This window comes from Lagenorhynchus albirostris, chromosome 2 (assembly GCF_949774975.1).
Source record: "Lagenorhynchus albirostris chromosome 2, mLagAlb1.1, whole genome shotgun sequence".
Classification (NCBI taxonomy): Eukaryota; Metazoa; Chordata; class Mammalia; order Artiodactyla; family Delphinidae; genus Lagenorhynchus; species Lagenorhynchus albirostris.
The window spans coordinates 172,315,012-172,328,171 of NC_083096.1; the positions used below are offsets into that span (position 1 = coordinate 172,315,012).

Genomic DNA, 13,160 nt, shown 5'->3' on the forward strand with positions numbered 1-13,160 from the left:
TTCTGTGTTTGGGAAAATGCAAAGTCTGGGCTCATTGAAATTATTCCTGTGATAGCACCTCAGCTCTCTGGGGCCAGTATCCTGGGCTTCTCGCTCTAAATCTCCTCAGGGTGCACCCTCGTGGGTGGCTTGCAGCAGCTGACTGGGAGATGATGGGTATCCTGCCTCCATCCTGGGTTCCCTCAGGGCTCACCTTCGGGGCGGCTGTAATGTGATGGCTTGATGGTTGCAACATGGCATGTTTACTGACATGGCAGGCAATATCTTTCATTCACAGCACTTTGGGCTGAGTTCAGTCAGGTGGTCTGCTGGTCTTGGCTGGGCTCACTTGGGCATCTGTGGTCAGCTGGTGGTCAGTGGCTCGGGTGTTTGGCTGGCTGTGGACTGGCGGGACCGGTAAAAGGGCCATGTGTGTCCTGTGTGTATAGCAGGCTAGCTCGGGCTTGTGCACGTGGTGGAAATGTCAGGGTTTCTAAGAACCACAAGAGAGTAAACCCAGTGCCCAAGCTAGTTAAAGCAAGTGCCATGGCCAGATTCAAGGGCAGAGAAGTTGATGGGAAGGAAAGCATGTGGCCAGTTTTGTCATCTACCAAGTAGTTTTGAGAATAAAATGAGATCATATAAGCACAGTGCCTCCTGGCGCTCAGTTAGTGCTCAATAAACATATTGACGATGATTAATTTCTCTCTTCGAGTTTTTTAATAATGATAAGGTAGCTGTTGGAATAGATATTAAGTAGTAACTTTTAATTTTCGTGAAGCGTCTTGCCTCCGTTTCCTCCCCCATATCACGACGAGAATCGCTTTCAGGCAGAGATGTCTCAGGCAGGATTGGATGAGGGAATGATGCTTAAGTGTTTGCACAGAGCCGGGTGTGGGGAACGAGGTCGTTATTATTACTGGTGTAAGATCCGGGACTCCCCCTCCTCCCTGCACACAAAAACATGGCAGAGACTTGATCGCTTTTTCATTTTGTTTTATTTTGACCCACATCCCACTTTTCAGAAAACCTGAGTCTCAGCTCTTTGTAGAGACTCACCTTCGGGCTATCCTTTCTTCTGGCTCCCCAGCTGCCTCTCTTCTCATCTCCGCTCCCTGAAGGCACCTCCTCCCTTTGTGTTTCATCCCCCTTCCTCCACCGCAGTCTCCCATCTGCCTAGGGGGCTCCTCCTGGCTGAAGCTGCAGCTTCAGGGGACTCCGAGGGTGACCCTGGGGCCACAGGGCCCCTCTAGGTAAGGATGACCAAGGTGGGAAGTGCGGGGCACCGGTCTGGGGCTCAGAATATCTGCAGACCAGATACAGCGCATGGGCCTCCCAGGTGCTCTGAGGGGTTCTTACCCCCCATCGGCAAGAGAAAGGAGCCCCTTCCACCTTGCACCTTCTCAGGGTTTCCAGGGACTCCCGGGCAGCCTCTGAAGCTCTTCACTGCTGTCGGATGACCTGGGGAAATGCTTAATGCTTTGAGCTTGGGAAACTCATGCCAACCAGTCACTCACCCTGGTAGAGGATTGTACAGGCTTGTCTCAAAGCCTGGATGGTCTAAGATATGCATAAGTTGAGCATCCTCCCCCAATCCCTACACCTTGTTACACAAGATGAGGCCTCTTGGGCTTAAATGCCAGAAAACCTCCTTCCTCAGGGGCCAGGACACTGAGAAAGGGGAGTGGGAGTAGGAGAGGTCCCTCTCCCCGAGGTGGCTCAGAGCACCCTCCCTGCAGAAGATGATGCTTCTTCTGAGACCGACTTTTGGAGCAGCCGCTCCGGCACCACTGGAGCGGCCAGGTGCTTTACACATATCCTCTTGTTAGTTCTTAGAACGTTCTCGCGAGGCTGGCAGTGGCAAAGCCACTTTAGAGTTGCAGATATGGAGGGTCAGAGAGCTTAAGACAATTTCTTTTGAGTTCCAAATTCAAGGATAGAGCATAATTGATTGGTGGGGGACGGACAGGGATTAGGGGCAGCCCACGAGACAGCTGAGGCGAAGTCCTTGGCTCTGCACCTCATGGTAGGGGAATGGAAATAGCAATGTGCTGAGAGTGGGCAGGCCAGGTTTAAGGATGCTTTTAAGGCAATTGAGGGTCTTTTAGACTTTGCCATGGAGGCAAGTTTCCTTGAACTCACCGAGCCTCAGTTTTCTCACCTGTAAAATGGGCTTGTTGTGAGGATAAATGAGGGGAGGTGTAGGAAGCATGTGGCTCAGTTCCTGGCGTGTGCAGAGCAGGGGTCCTTATCTTACATCCTGGCTCCAGGAATCCCATAGGACAGGAGGGCCTCCGGCCTTGCCTTCCTTGCTGGTCATTTCCAAGGGCAGCTCTGTGCCCTATAGTAAAAGCAGGGCCAAGATCCCAGCCCCAGGCAACTGCTGTGGTTTCTATGGTTGTTTCAACAGCCTGGCTCTTCCAGACAGAACCGAGGCTGAGCTTCTCTTGTAAACATTGATGGAGGCCTCAGACAGAGAGGAACGCGAAAACAAAAGACGTTTTATTTATGATAGAAAAAGAAGCCAACAGAAAAAAAAAACATCTACAGGCCTGAATGAGGGGGGAATGTTTAAGTAAACCATGGCAGGTCCACTGGATGGAATATTGTGCATCTATTGAAATGACGTTTACCGAGGGTTTGTAATAAGACGGGAAAACGCTTATTCTATAAAGCTAAGTAAAAAAGGGAAGCAACTGAATTGTATACTCAGCACAATCACATCTAGGCAAAAATCAAGCCAAACAAAAGTCATGCACAAGAAAAGCAGACCGGAGGGACCTACACCACAGTGGAGGGGGTGTGTGTGTCTGTCTTTGGGTGGCGAAACTGGGGAGATTTTTTTATACTTTTCTCTATTTTCCAATTTTTGTTCTATAATGGCATGGTTGGCCTAAGGTGCAAAACAATACAAACTTGTTTTTTTTTTTTTTCCTAAAGAAGAAATAACTCTTACTGGGAAAACAGGAAGAGATGACCCGTGGAGAAGCCCAGTGACACACAGGCCACTCTGAGGCTGAGGGCTAGAGGGCAAGAGACAAGGCTATTAAAAAGGTCAAGTGGAAAGCCTAGACTCTGATTTCATGGAGTCAGATGGGCTCACTGACACCCAGCCACACACTCAGGTGTGATGTCTGTGTGTTATTTTGACTCTCCCCCTTAAAGGTGCAAACTCTGCTTCTCTCTTGGGAATGTAGCTTACGTCTATCTAAAGACCCTCTTTCATAAATGTTGGTGTAATGAGATTCTTTCCCTCACAGGAAAGGCTAAAGCAAATAGCTGGGCTCCTGCCCTCCTCACACAACAGGATGGAGTGCCTGGGAGGCACTCCTTCCCTCCCCCGCTGGCGTGGCAAAGTCATTCAGGAGGCAGAGACAGCCCTCCCAGGCCCTGAGCCAGTCTTGGTCTTTGCATCTTCCAGATTTCCACTCAGGTCTCTGCCCAGCTTCTTCTTATCAGGGAGCCTGATCACACGATCTCACTTGTCTGCCTTCTCTTTCTCAATGGCCTGTATGCAGCATGGGTTCTATGTGTGTGTTTATGTATTTGTTTTCTAAAATTGCCTGTTTTCTACAGCTAGAATGTGAGGTCTATTAGGGCAGGGGTGTATTGTATCTCCAACACCTGGAACAGCGCCTGGCTTAAACAGTCTGTAAATGAACCCTGACCATCGCGGCCCCAGGTGGTTTTTGCAGGCCCCCTGAACCTTGCCCTAACACGACAGCCCTGACCACTCTCATCCCTAAACCCAGCTCTGGAGACCCAGGCCAGGAATAAGAAATGCACAGCTCTAATCCATCAGTAACGACTGCCTGGGGCTCCATGCGAAAGAGTTCTGAGGCTACTGAAAGAGCTCAACAAGAAAAGACATGGTGATGGCTTGGTGATGTCTGCCATGGGACCATCGGAGGCAGATAAGATGTGTGGCGTACCTGAACCCAGGCTCAAGTCTCAGCTCTCCCTCTCATCATGAAGACCACATCCACCGTCTAGAACAAGCTCTGCTGCCTTATCCCTTGATCCATGTCCCTAGTCCCTGCCATATGTATGCAATGGGCTTCTGGGAGTTTTCCAGAGTGATCCCTAGCTCACCCTTGGCTCGGAGCCCTTCCCCACACCCTACCCAGCTTGGCTGAGGTCTTGTCCCCTGCCGGGCTCCTTACCGGAGACCTGCCCCAGCCCCCAGATGGGATTCTCCTTCTGAGCAAACCCTTCTCCCCACCTGGCATCACATCTCCAATTCCCCTGGGTCCCTTGGAGGTTCACGCCTGAGTGTTGACTCTGAACTTGAGCGTGGCCTTTGTGGTGGAGGGGTTTGGGGAGGAGGTCACCCTCCACAGGCTCCAGCCATAGTCCCAGCGATCTTTCCTTCCCCAGCTTCCAACTTAGAAATAAACTAAGCAGCTTCGCCTCCCAAGCCCTAGAATAGGGAAGGTGGCCTTGTGCGGTCCAAGAAAAGGCTTCGTCTCTGTATCAACCTCCTCTCATTCTTTGTTCCAATTCTGCATCTTCTAAAAAGATCCCCCACCCCAGATCAGCCCCGACACCTGCAGTGAACACAAGCTCCTGCCAGGACCCCGCGGAACTGGGAAGAACTTCCTCCAGTGCTCACCTTTATCCCCCAGGCAGAGAAGGACATGGATGGTCCTTCCCATTTTTAAGATAGGGATGCTGCAGTCTGAGCTCTCCTGTCTCCCCACCTGCGGGACCTACCCTGGTGCACCTCCCTTCTCTGCTTCTTTCCTCGTGCAGCTTGTCACTTTAGAAGGGGTCCCAGCTTCCTGGCTTCTGGCTGGGACCAAGGGCATCGCTGCTCTCCTTTCTGTATATGTGTCTCCTTTGGAGATGGAACAGGGCTGCAGTAATAGATTGGACCAATCTCTCTCCCCTCCCTCTGGGAAGAAAGGTAACTTCCTGAGGTTGGAGAGTTTCTTCCCTTTGAGAATTTACCAAACCTGATATGAAAGGAGATCCCAGTCTCCCAATGCACCACTAGAACCTTCTAGTTCCCCAGCTCCATCATGGACCTGCCCCTCCCTGGTCCTCTCCTGTCTGATGAGGCAGACCAGGTGACCACAAGGCACAGGGAGGGCAAAGGATGCCATCACCTCTCACCACCTGGAAGGGCTGACTGGTGGTGGCTGCCCCCCCAGCTCCAAGGTGAGGGCTGGGCTGCTTGGGGAGCTGTATTGTGAAGGGTTCTGAGATCTGGGGAGAGAGTGTAGTGGTCATATAACAGCGGGCCCAGCAGACGGTGGCCCTCGGATCACATTTTTTCCTCGCTCTCCTGAGACCTCGTATTCAGAATCAATTGTATTCTCAGTAAACCCTGCAAGAAGATGTGCCTTTACAAATGGATGCTGAACATGTAGGTTTCTCCTCCTTCCAGTATACTAGAATTCCAGGTAATGAGAAAAATTGAAGTGGGCTTTGGTCAATTTATTCTGCAGACAAGAGCTCCCGTGGGCTGTTCCAACTTCAGCTGTTCTGCTTCTCCAGCCATCTCTCCCTCTGGCCGGGCCCCCTGGGGCTCTCCTGGGCCCCTTCCTGGTCCTGCTGGAGCCGCCTCCCTTCATTTTCCCCACCTGTGTGTCCCAGGTGCTCCTGGGAATCTTGGAGGTTGGGGCTCAGTGGCCAATGTTTAGGAAGAGGCCCTGGCGGCTTATGGAGGTCTAGCCCAGAACCAGCAGGGTCAGCTTGAGGAGTCATTGGGGGTGAACTGGCCCTCGGAACCAGGACTGGGATAAGGCTGTGCCCCTGAACTTGGCTGGGGTCCTGGTACCTGCCCCCCATTCAGAGCTCAAGCAAGGCGATGGCCATCCCTGCGGACATGGGCATCCTGGGCCTCAGAGCACCAGTCCCGAGGTCCATTTCCACACTGGGCTTCTGCAGCCCAATGGGGGCAAAGATGCAGCTAAGAAGTCCATCCAGTGGAGGAGAAAGGACTGGAATTCACCTCCTGCTGGCCAGATTCCCAGGCCACCTGATCTCCCAGAAATGGTCCATGGAGGATGCGTAGGGGATGTTTTTGCCTCTAGTTTTGCAGAAGGGGCCCAGCAGAGGGGCCACTAGACCCTGGTCTGGGGCACATCAGGGCCGGGCAAGGTCAGGACGGTGGGCAGGAGGGTGCCCTGCGGGGAGGGGAAGCTCTGTAGCTCCTCGGGCACAAACCTGGGGGAGACGTAGTCGGCCAGGAAGCGGAGGGTGCGCTGGCGCCCCACACAGTAGATGAGGTCGTCCACCACGGCACACTGGAAGGTGTCCGGGTAAGGGGTCCGATATGTGGCGCACTCGTACCAGAGGCGGGTGCTGGCGCTGCAGCGGTACACGCTGATGCCCAGGCTGCGGTTGAGGTCAAAGCGATAGAGAAAGCCTTTGACCGCCACCATCTGGGCTGTGCGGTCCTTGCCGCCCCCAGTGGGGCCGGCCCGCCAGCGCTGCTCCTGGGTGGAGAATCGGAGCAGCAGGTAGCGCAGGGAGCCGCCGGTGACGAAGATCTCTCCGGCGCACGCCGCGGCTGTGTGCGCCAGGGCAAAGGTGTCACTGGGGAGCGGCGGGGAAAAGGTCCAGCGGTCCAGGCGAGGGTCGTAGCATTCCACCGTGTTCAGACACTCACCCCCGATGGCGTACAGGTGTCCATCCAGGGCCACCAGCTGGCAGTGAGGGCGGGCCTGGTTCAGAGGGCACACCTCACTCCAGATGCCCGTCAGCGGGTTGTAGCAGAAGACACGGTTGGAGGGCTGGTGCCCAAACCCCTGGCAACCGGACACGATGAAGAGATAATTGAAGAGGCTACAGACGGCACAGCCCCGGGACACAGCCTCAGGGGGCAGACGGGCCAGCGGGTGCCAGACATCCCGCTCGTCGTCATAGCAGCAGAGGCGGCTGGAGTCTTCCTGGGGGCACATGTCGGCCACCACCAGGTGCTTGCGGCCCCGGAGCCGTCTCTGGAGGATCAGCTCCCGCTCTGCCCCACTCAGGCACCCATAGATGTCTGGGCTGCGCAGGACCTGGAGGTAGTTGTCACTCATCACCTTGTAGGCGGCTTCCTTCAGGGCCTCCAGGCTCTGCTTCTTGGCAAAGGCCAGCACCTCATAACAATTGCCCAGATCCAGGTGGGCGCCTGGGGCTGATCCAGGGCTGAGTGGGAGGTGAAAGAAATTGGCCCCAGCCACAGAGTGCAGGTGGGGCTTCCCGCTGCTTCCAGCTGAGCTGGACCCAAGAGAACCCTGGGATATGGGGCTGGTGGGCAGGGCGCTCTGGTCTGGGCACGATGGAGCAGGGTCCCCAAAGCCTTCGAGCTGCAGCTGGAGCTCCGGGTTCTCCACGATCTGAAGGAGGCTCTGCTTCCTGCTGAAGCCTTGTGCGGAGGGTGACAGCACAGGCTCAGGGGGGGCGGCTGTCCCCACTCCACCTACTGTGTCATCGGCCTGGCCTCCCGAGGCTGCCCCCACTCCCAGGGGGCCTGGCCCTGACACAGGGGGTGGAGCCTCCGCCAGGGCTGCTGTTCTGGGGGCCAGCCTGTCCCTGGAGGTGGCCTGACGGGTGGATTCAACACAGTAGTCGTACACCTTGCGCTTCAGCCTGGGCCTGGTCCCCTCCATCTTCTCCGGTATGAAATTCTCCTCCACTCGAACCCGGGCCACAGACAAGAAGGTATAGGAGGACTCGGTGGCTCCCTCCTGCTGACGCAGGGCCAGGCCCATGTCCGAGGCAGCCCGGAGGGCCCCAGCCTCTTCCCTGTGGACCCCTGTCACACGCGTAAAGACCCAGCTCTTGTTCATGTCACTCTTGCCTTCTGTGTGGGCCGCCCCGCACCGGTCGGAGGATTCCTGCTCCCCGGCCCCCAGGTGCTCCTGGGATCTGCTGTCCCGCCATGGGGCAAGGTCACCGCTCACACCGCTGCCGTCCGCTGCAGCGAGGCCAGTTAGGGAGCTTTGGGGTTCACTGCACCAATGGGCGCGACAGGGCAGCTTACCGCCAGCAGCTGTTCCGGCTTCCTGGCCACTGCCCCGAGGAGGTGCCAGGCCAGAGTCCGTGCACTGCCCACCCTGTTCCTCACCAGCACATTTCCTCTCGGGTTTCCCAGTCGCTTGGGCTTCTGAGTCTGCAGGAGGTGCTCCTGTCGCCAGGACTCCGGGACCCTCCGGATTCTCCCAGCTGCAGCCCAGCGATACTCCGACCCCCTTGCTTCCCCTCCGGCGTCTCAGGCCCCACTGTGGCGCCCCGGAAACAGCCTCCTGGATGGCAGGCTGCCTGGAGCCCTCTGCCTCGTCCTTGGCCTCAGCCTTGGCGTTCCCACCCCCCAGGGGGGCCTGGGCAGGCCTTGGCTTGTACAGCCTGTAGGCTGCGGTCGCCAGGAGCAGGGCAGCGGCAGACAGCACCACCTTGCCCGCCAGCTGCATGTCCAGATGGCAGCCCTGGGCCTCTGCTCCCTCTCCTGTGGGGAGCATGTTCCCAAGCCGACCTGGGGCAGAGGAATGTCAAGAATCTGATTAATGATTGCCCAGTGGGGAGTGGTTCCTGGTTCCTGCGGAGCTGAGAGGGACGGGGCCTTGGGCTGGCTCTGACCGGCTCCCAGCGGAGGAGTTGTGGCAAAGGTGACTTTGAGCTGGCAGAGGGTGGCCGGTGGGGCTCAGGGCTGGCAGATCTCGGCTGCCGGCGCCCTTGGATCCTTCGCTGCTTTCCCTGGGAGTGGGAGGCACCTGCCGGGGGGCTGAGCCTGTGATCAGCCACCCGAGCCGGCAGCAGCTGGAGAGGGTTAGGAGTGCCCAGCGGGTACACAGAGAGGGAGGGAGCTCTTGACCAGTCACCGGATGCCAGGAAAGGCACGGGGTTGGCGATTATTTGTGTGTGTGTTTTGTTTTCTCTTTGCAAATCCGCTGGGCTGGGAGGGTTGGGTGTGGTGACTTGTGGGGCAGGTGGGGCCACGGCAGGCATGGCAGGAGAACCTCCCGGGTCTGTTTTCTTCCTGTTGAGGTTGGTTGTTCCCCACGGTGGGGGGCGGGGTCTGCAGTCAGCAGCAGGTGAGGCTGAGCTGGGGACTGCAGCCAAACCACCTGAACTGGCTCCTGCGTGACTCTGCCCTCCTTCCCTGCCTGATAAGTTGACTAAGAAAACCGGCCTTCCTGTGAGGAGTTGGGGAAAACACATGGCATTAGTACCTAGATCGGGGACAGACATGGGCCACAACCTCACCCTCTGAACCAGACAACCTCATATGGTGAGAGGCCAAGGGAGACTCACCGCCGCTCATCTCACCGGCGCTGTGGGTTTCGGATCCAGGCCACACAGCTCTGCTACGTACCAGCAGTGTGACCTTAGGCAAGTGATTTCACCTCTCTGTGCCTCAGTTTCTTCATCTGAAAAATGGGGGTAACAGCATCTCATAAGGTTGTGGTGAGAACAAAATGGGTTAATGTGTGTAAAGGCCGTAGGGCTGATGACTCCCATAATTGTCATCAGTTGGACCTTTGGAAGCGCAGGTGTAATTCTGCCCCTCCCCAGACTGAGGTCTTTTTGGGGTCCCCAAATGCCAGGGCAGGGGTTTCAGCCTCATGCTACCTATGGGGGCTGATGGTGCCAGGTGGGCGGTCCCAGCACCCCCTGGTCCCACTGTTTCAGAGTCACTTAGAGTCTAGGTGGTGATGCCATCACTCTCGATTTCTAAACGTTGGCATTTAACTTTTACATATGAGAATAAAAACCACTCTGAGGGCTTCTCTGGTGGCGCAGTGGTTGAGAGTCCGTCTGCCGATGCAGGGGACGTGGGTTCGTGCCCCAGTCCGGGAAGGTCCCACATGCCGCGGAGCAGCTGGGCCCGTGAGCCATGGCCGCTGAGCCTGCGCATCTGGAGCCTGTGCTCCGCAACGGGAGAGGCCACAACAGTGAGAGGCCCGCATACCGCAAAAAAAAAAAAAAAAAAAAAAAAAAAAAACCACTCTGAAATACAGAGTTTTCAGAGGAATATGTCTCTGAAACCTTGACTTGAGGAGAAAATCCTGATTCCTTATGATGTTGTTCACAACCCTCTACGCTCCAGCCTTAGTTTACCTTCCAAAATCATCCCCTGATCGCTGCTGTGCCTACCTGGATCTGGGCTGGGGCTCAGGCTGCCTTCCCCTGTCTTTGCTGGTCCACATTCCTCCAGCCATCTGAGTCAGGTCAAAGGCTGCCTCCTGTGCCTCCTTCCTGGTGCCTCCCTCCTACCGGCATCATCGTTTCCTTCTTGTTCTGTTGTTCTTCTATGCGCCTCTTTTATCTTTCATCACACGGGCTGCGGCTCAAAGTACACACTGCTCTGCTGGATTCTAAGTCTCCAAGTAAGTTCAACTCTGGGGCCGGAGGCAAATTGGGACAAAAGCCAACATATTTGTGCCTTTCTGCGGGGAGGATGGGGGTGGACACTCAGGATGCATCTCATCTACTGTTCACTGTCCCGTTTGGGAGGGATACAATTGTCCTCCCTACTTTATGGCAGCTCCAATGTTATGTCAATTTGCCTGTAAAGGGATTTCTATCTTTTGTTTCCAGACTCCTGAATTTTACAGACTTGAATTCACCCAACAGGTAACACTGCCCCGGTAGTCAGGCGTTCTCTGCCTGTCTTGCTGGTGACCCGCAGCAGGGTTTTCTCGCTTTCCATCACGGTCACAATAGTGATTTACAATTATCGTTAGACGTGCAGATTTCCAAGCTCTGCCCCCAGATTTTATGATTCAGTAGGTTTGGGATGGCTTCCAGGAAATCCTCGTTTTTAATAATCATCTCAGGAGATTCCAGTGGGTAGAGGAATGGAAAGGAAGTCAGTGTTTTTACTTGTCTGCTAAGAATTCCTCTTCACTCCTGGGTGGTGGGTGAGCAGTTGCCCCCTAGACCATCCAGGAGAGTGGCGGGGAAAGGGGAATGGATCCTGGGTACTTTGTATGAGTGAAATAATCTCACCTTCCCAGTCATCCAGGAAGGTGGGTATTGTCATCGCCCTCATTTTACAGGTGAGGAAACGGAGGCGTAGAGGGATGCACCAATGTCGACGGAGGTCGTCAGTGGCAGAGTCTTGATTTATAACCAGGTGTCTCTAACTGCAAGGCCCATTTATCTTCCTCTCGGAAGGAGAGGATGAGCTATAAAGGGGAATAAAAATGATTTGTCCAGTGGTGAAATCAGGGCTTTGGGGACTGATGTGGACTGCCCCCCTCCCAGGGGCCAAGCTACCATTTCAGCAGTAAGGGCAGCTTTGGGCCTCCCATACCCTCAGAGAGGGAGACTTGTGGCATGCCCTCCTGAGTGCTGTGACCTGGCATTGTCCTCTCAGATGCCACCAAGGGAGCAGTGTCTCAGCCCCTTTCATGGGCTGCTTCCCACCCAAGAAAGGCTCCATGTGTCCCGGAGCACCCTCCCTATAGCCACAGCTTAAAAGCTTTGAGTCAGACAACCGCTCTTTCCATTTGGAACTGTACCCCTTGGTATTGGATGTGGCCAAACCAGGCCCCTGGGTGGCCAGGAGAAAGTGAAAGGGCCACTGGGAGCAGAAGACCCAGCCCCAGCCCTGGGGAAGGACTTACATCCAGATCTGGAAGATGGCGCCTATGCCTCAGATATGATCAAGTCACAGTGTATCACAAAGGAAAAATGAAAAAGGTGACTTGTCAACAGGTGCTTATTGACAAAGTACAACCAGACTATTCGATGGCCAGGGAGGCTGGAACACGGGGCATCAGAAGAGAGGTCAGGAGAGGATTCCAGAAAGAGGTGTTTAGCATTGAATATTTTGATAAAAGAAAGAGGGGGCAGAGACTGATTGGTTGATGGATTGATAGGACAGTTATTTACCAGATGTTTACCATGTACCAGGCCCTGTGCAGTGACCTAGGTTAAGAGACACCCATGGAGCCCGAACCTGTGGAGACTGCTGACTCTGGGGGAAGAAGATGCCTAGCAAGAAGGTGGTGAAGTGTGATGATGCTCGTAGGTGAGTGTGTCTGGGGGAGAGGGAAGCAGGAGTCCCTGTGCCAGGCCAGGACACGAGAGTGGAGAGGGTACTTGGTAGGCAGAACAGGGAGGGCCAAGAAGAGGGAAATAGCAAGGGGTGAGGAATACAGGGGGACGTGAGAGCTGTGACAATGCATGAGACCTCCAGACTGGATCTTGGGGCTGGGTGCAGGCTGTGCGTATGAGGGTGGAGGGTCAGGTGACACTGATATGAATCCTGGCTTAGCACTTCCTTTGTTGGAGGGTGGAAGTAACACCTGTGAAACAGCTGAGCACAGAGGGGACCTTCAGTAACGGAGGCTTCTTGCTGTCTGCCCTCCATTCTGGTCCCCAGTGACCACGGCCACGTGAGATAGTTATAAAATGTAGGCTTTATTATTCAGGTATGGTGAGGCCAACAGATCAGGAGATGACTGCTCTTGGAAAGGTAGCTTGTTACAGTTCCCTAAGGGAGCCCCTACCCTCTGCTGTACAGGGCCACATGAGGATGCACCAGGGTCACCAGGAGGCAGAGGAAGGAGGGGAAGTGGGAAGCATTGACTTTACTATGTTTTTCATGGGAAGGTAGGGTAAAGGATGGGCAAGGTAGGGTAGGCTTAGAAGTGGCTAGCTTGAATAATTTCAGGGGACCCTGGGGCTGTCTTTATTTGTCTCACTTCTGGTCCTGGAGTGATATGGGTAGGGGACCACTGGCCCTGAGGTATAAGAGCCTTCTGAGAGCCTATAAAGGAGGTGGCAGGGGAAGGATTTGGACTGGTTCATTTGCCTATGAGAGGTGTACTCCTAGGGGAGTCATTTGCCATCTCTAGGAACTAGCTAGCCTTCGGAGCTCACTGTCAGCTCAGCGGGCCCCAGATGCCCAAGTTCTCTATCAAGAAGATATAGTTACTACAGGGAGTCAGAAGACCAGAAGCGAGAGACTAGGGACTTTGGGGTCTCTAAGAGGCTGCCGGCTCCCCCGCTGGATGGTTGGGAGTGAGTTTGGGCTCCACCCTGAAGTCTAATCCCACCCGGCATGTGAGCAGGACGCTCCTGCCAGCTGACTTCAAAGTCCATAAATTACAGCTTTTTTTCCTCCAGTCCATTTGGAAAAAGTGAAATGAACAAATGAAGACAGGAGCAAAATTAAAAGATAATTGGAAGTCTATATTGGGCTTCTGTGGATGTGCGTGCCGGCTGCCAGTCTGGTC

The 13,160-nt window shown here is 54.8% G+C and overlaps 1 protein-coding gene across 1 annotated transcript; it reads right to left on the reverse strand.

The window, feature by feature from the left end:
• Positions 1 to 6,047: 6,047 nt before the first annotated feature.
• KLHDC7A (kelch domain containing 7A) lies at positions 6,048 to 8,432 on the reverse strand. Its single transcript, XM_060142791.1, has one exon. It carries the CDS (start codon positions 8,430 to 8,432, stop codon positions 6,048 to 6,050), a length of 2,385 nt encoding a protein of 794 aa, XP_059998774.1.
• Between the last annotated feature and the right edge of the window lie 4,728 nt (positions 8,433 to 13,160).

What these genes read in the sequence shown, in the direction of transcription:
- KLHDC7A (XM_060142791.1), bottom strand. Translation starts at nt 8,432, where the DNA reads ATGCTCCCCACAGGAGAGGGAGCAGAGGCCCAGGGCTGCCATCTGGAC.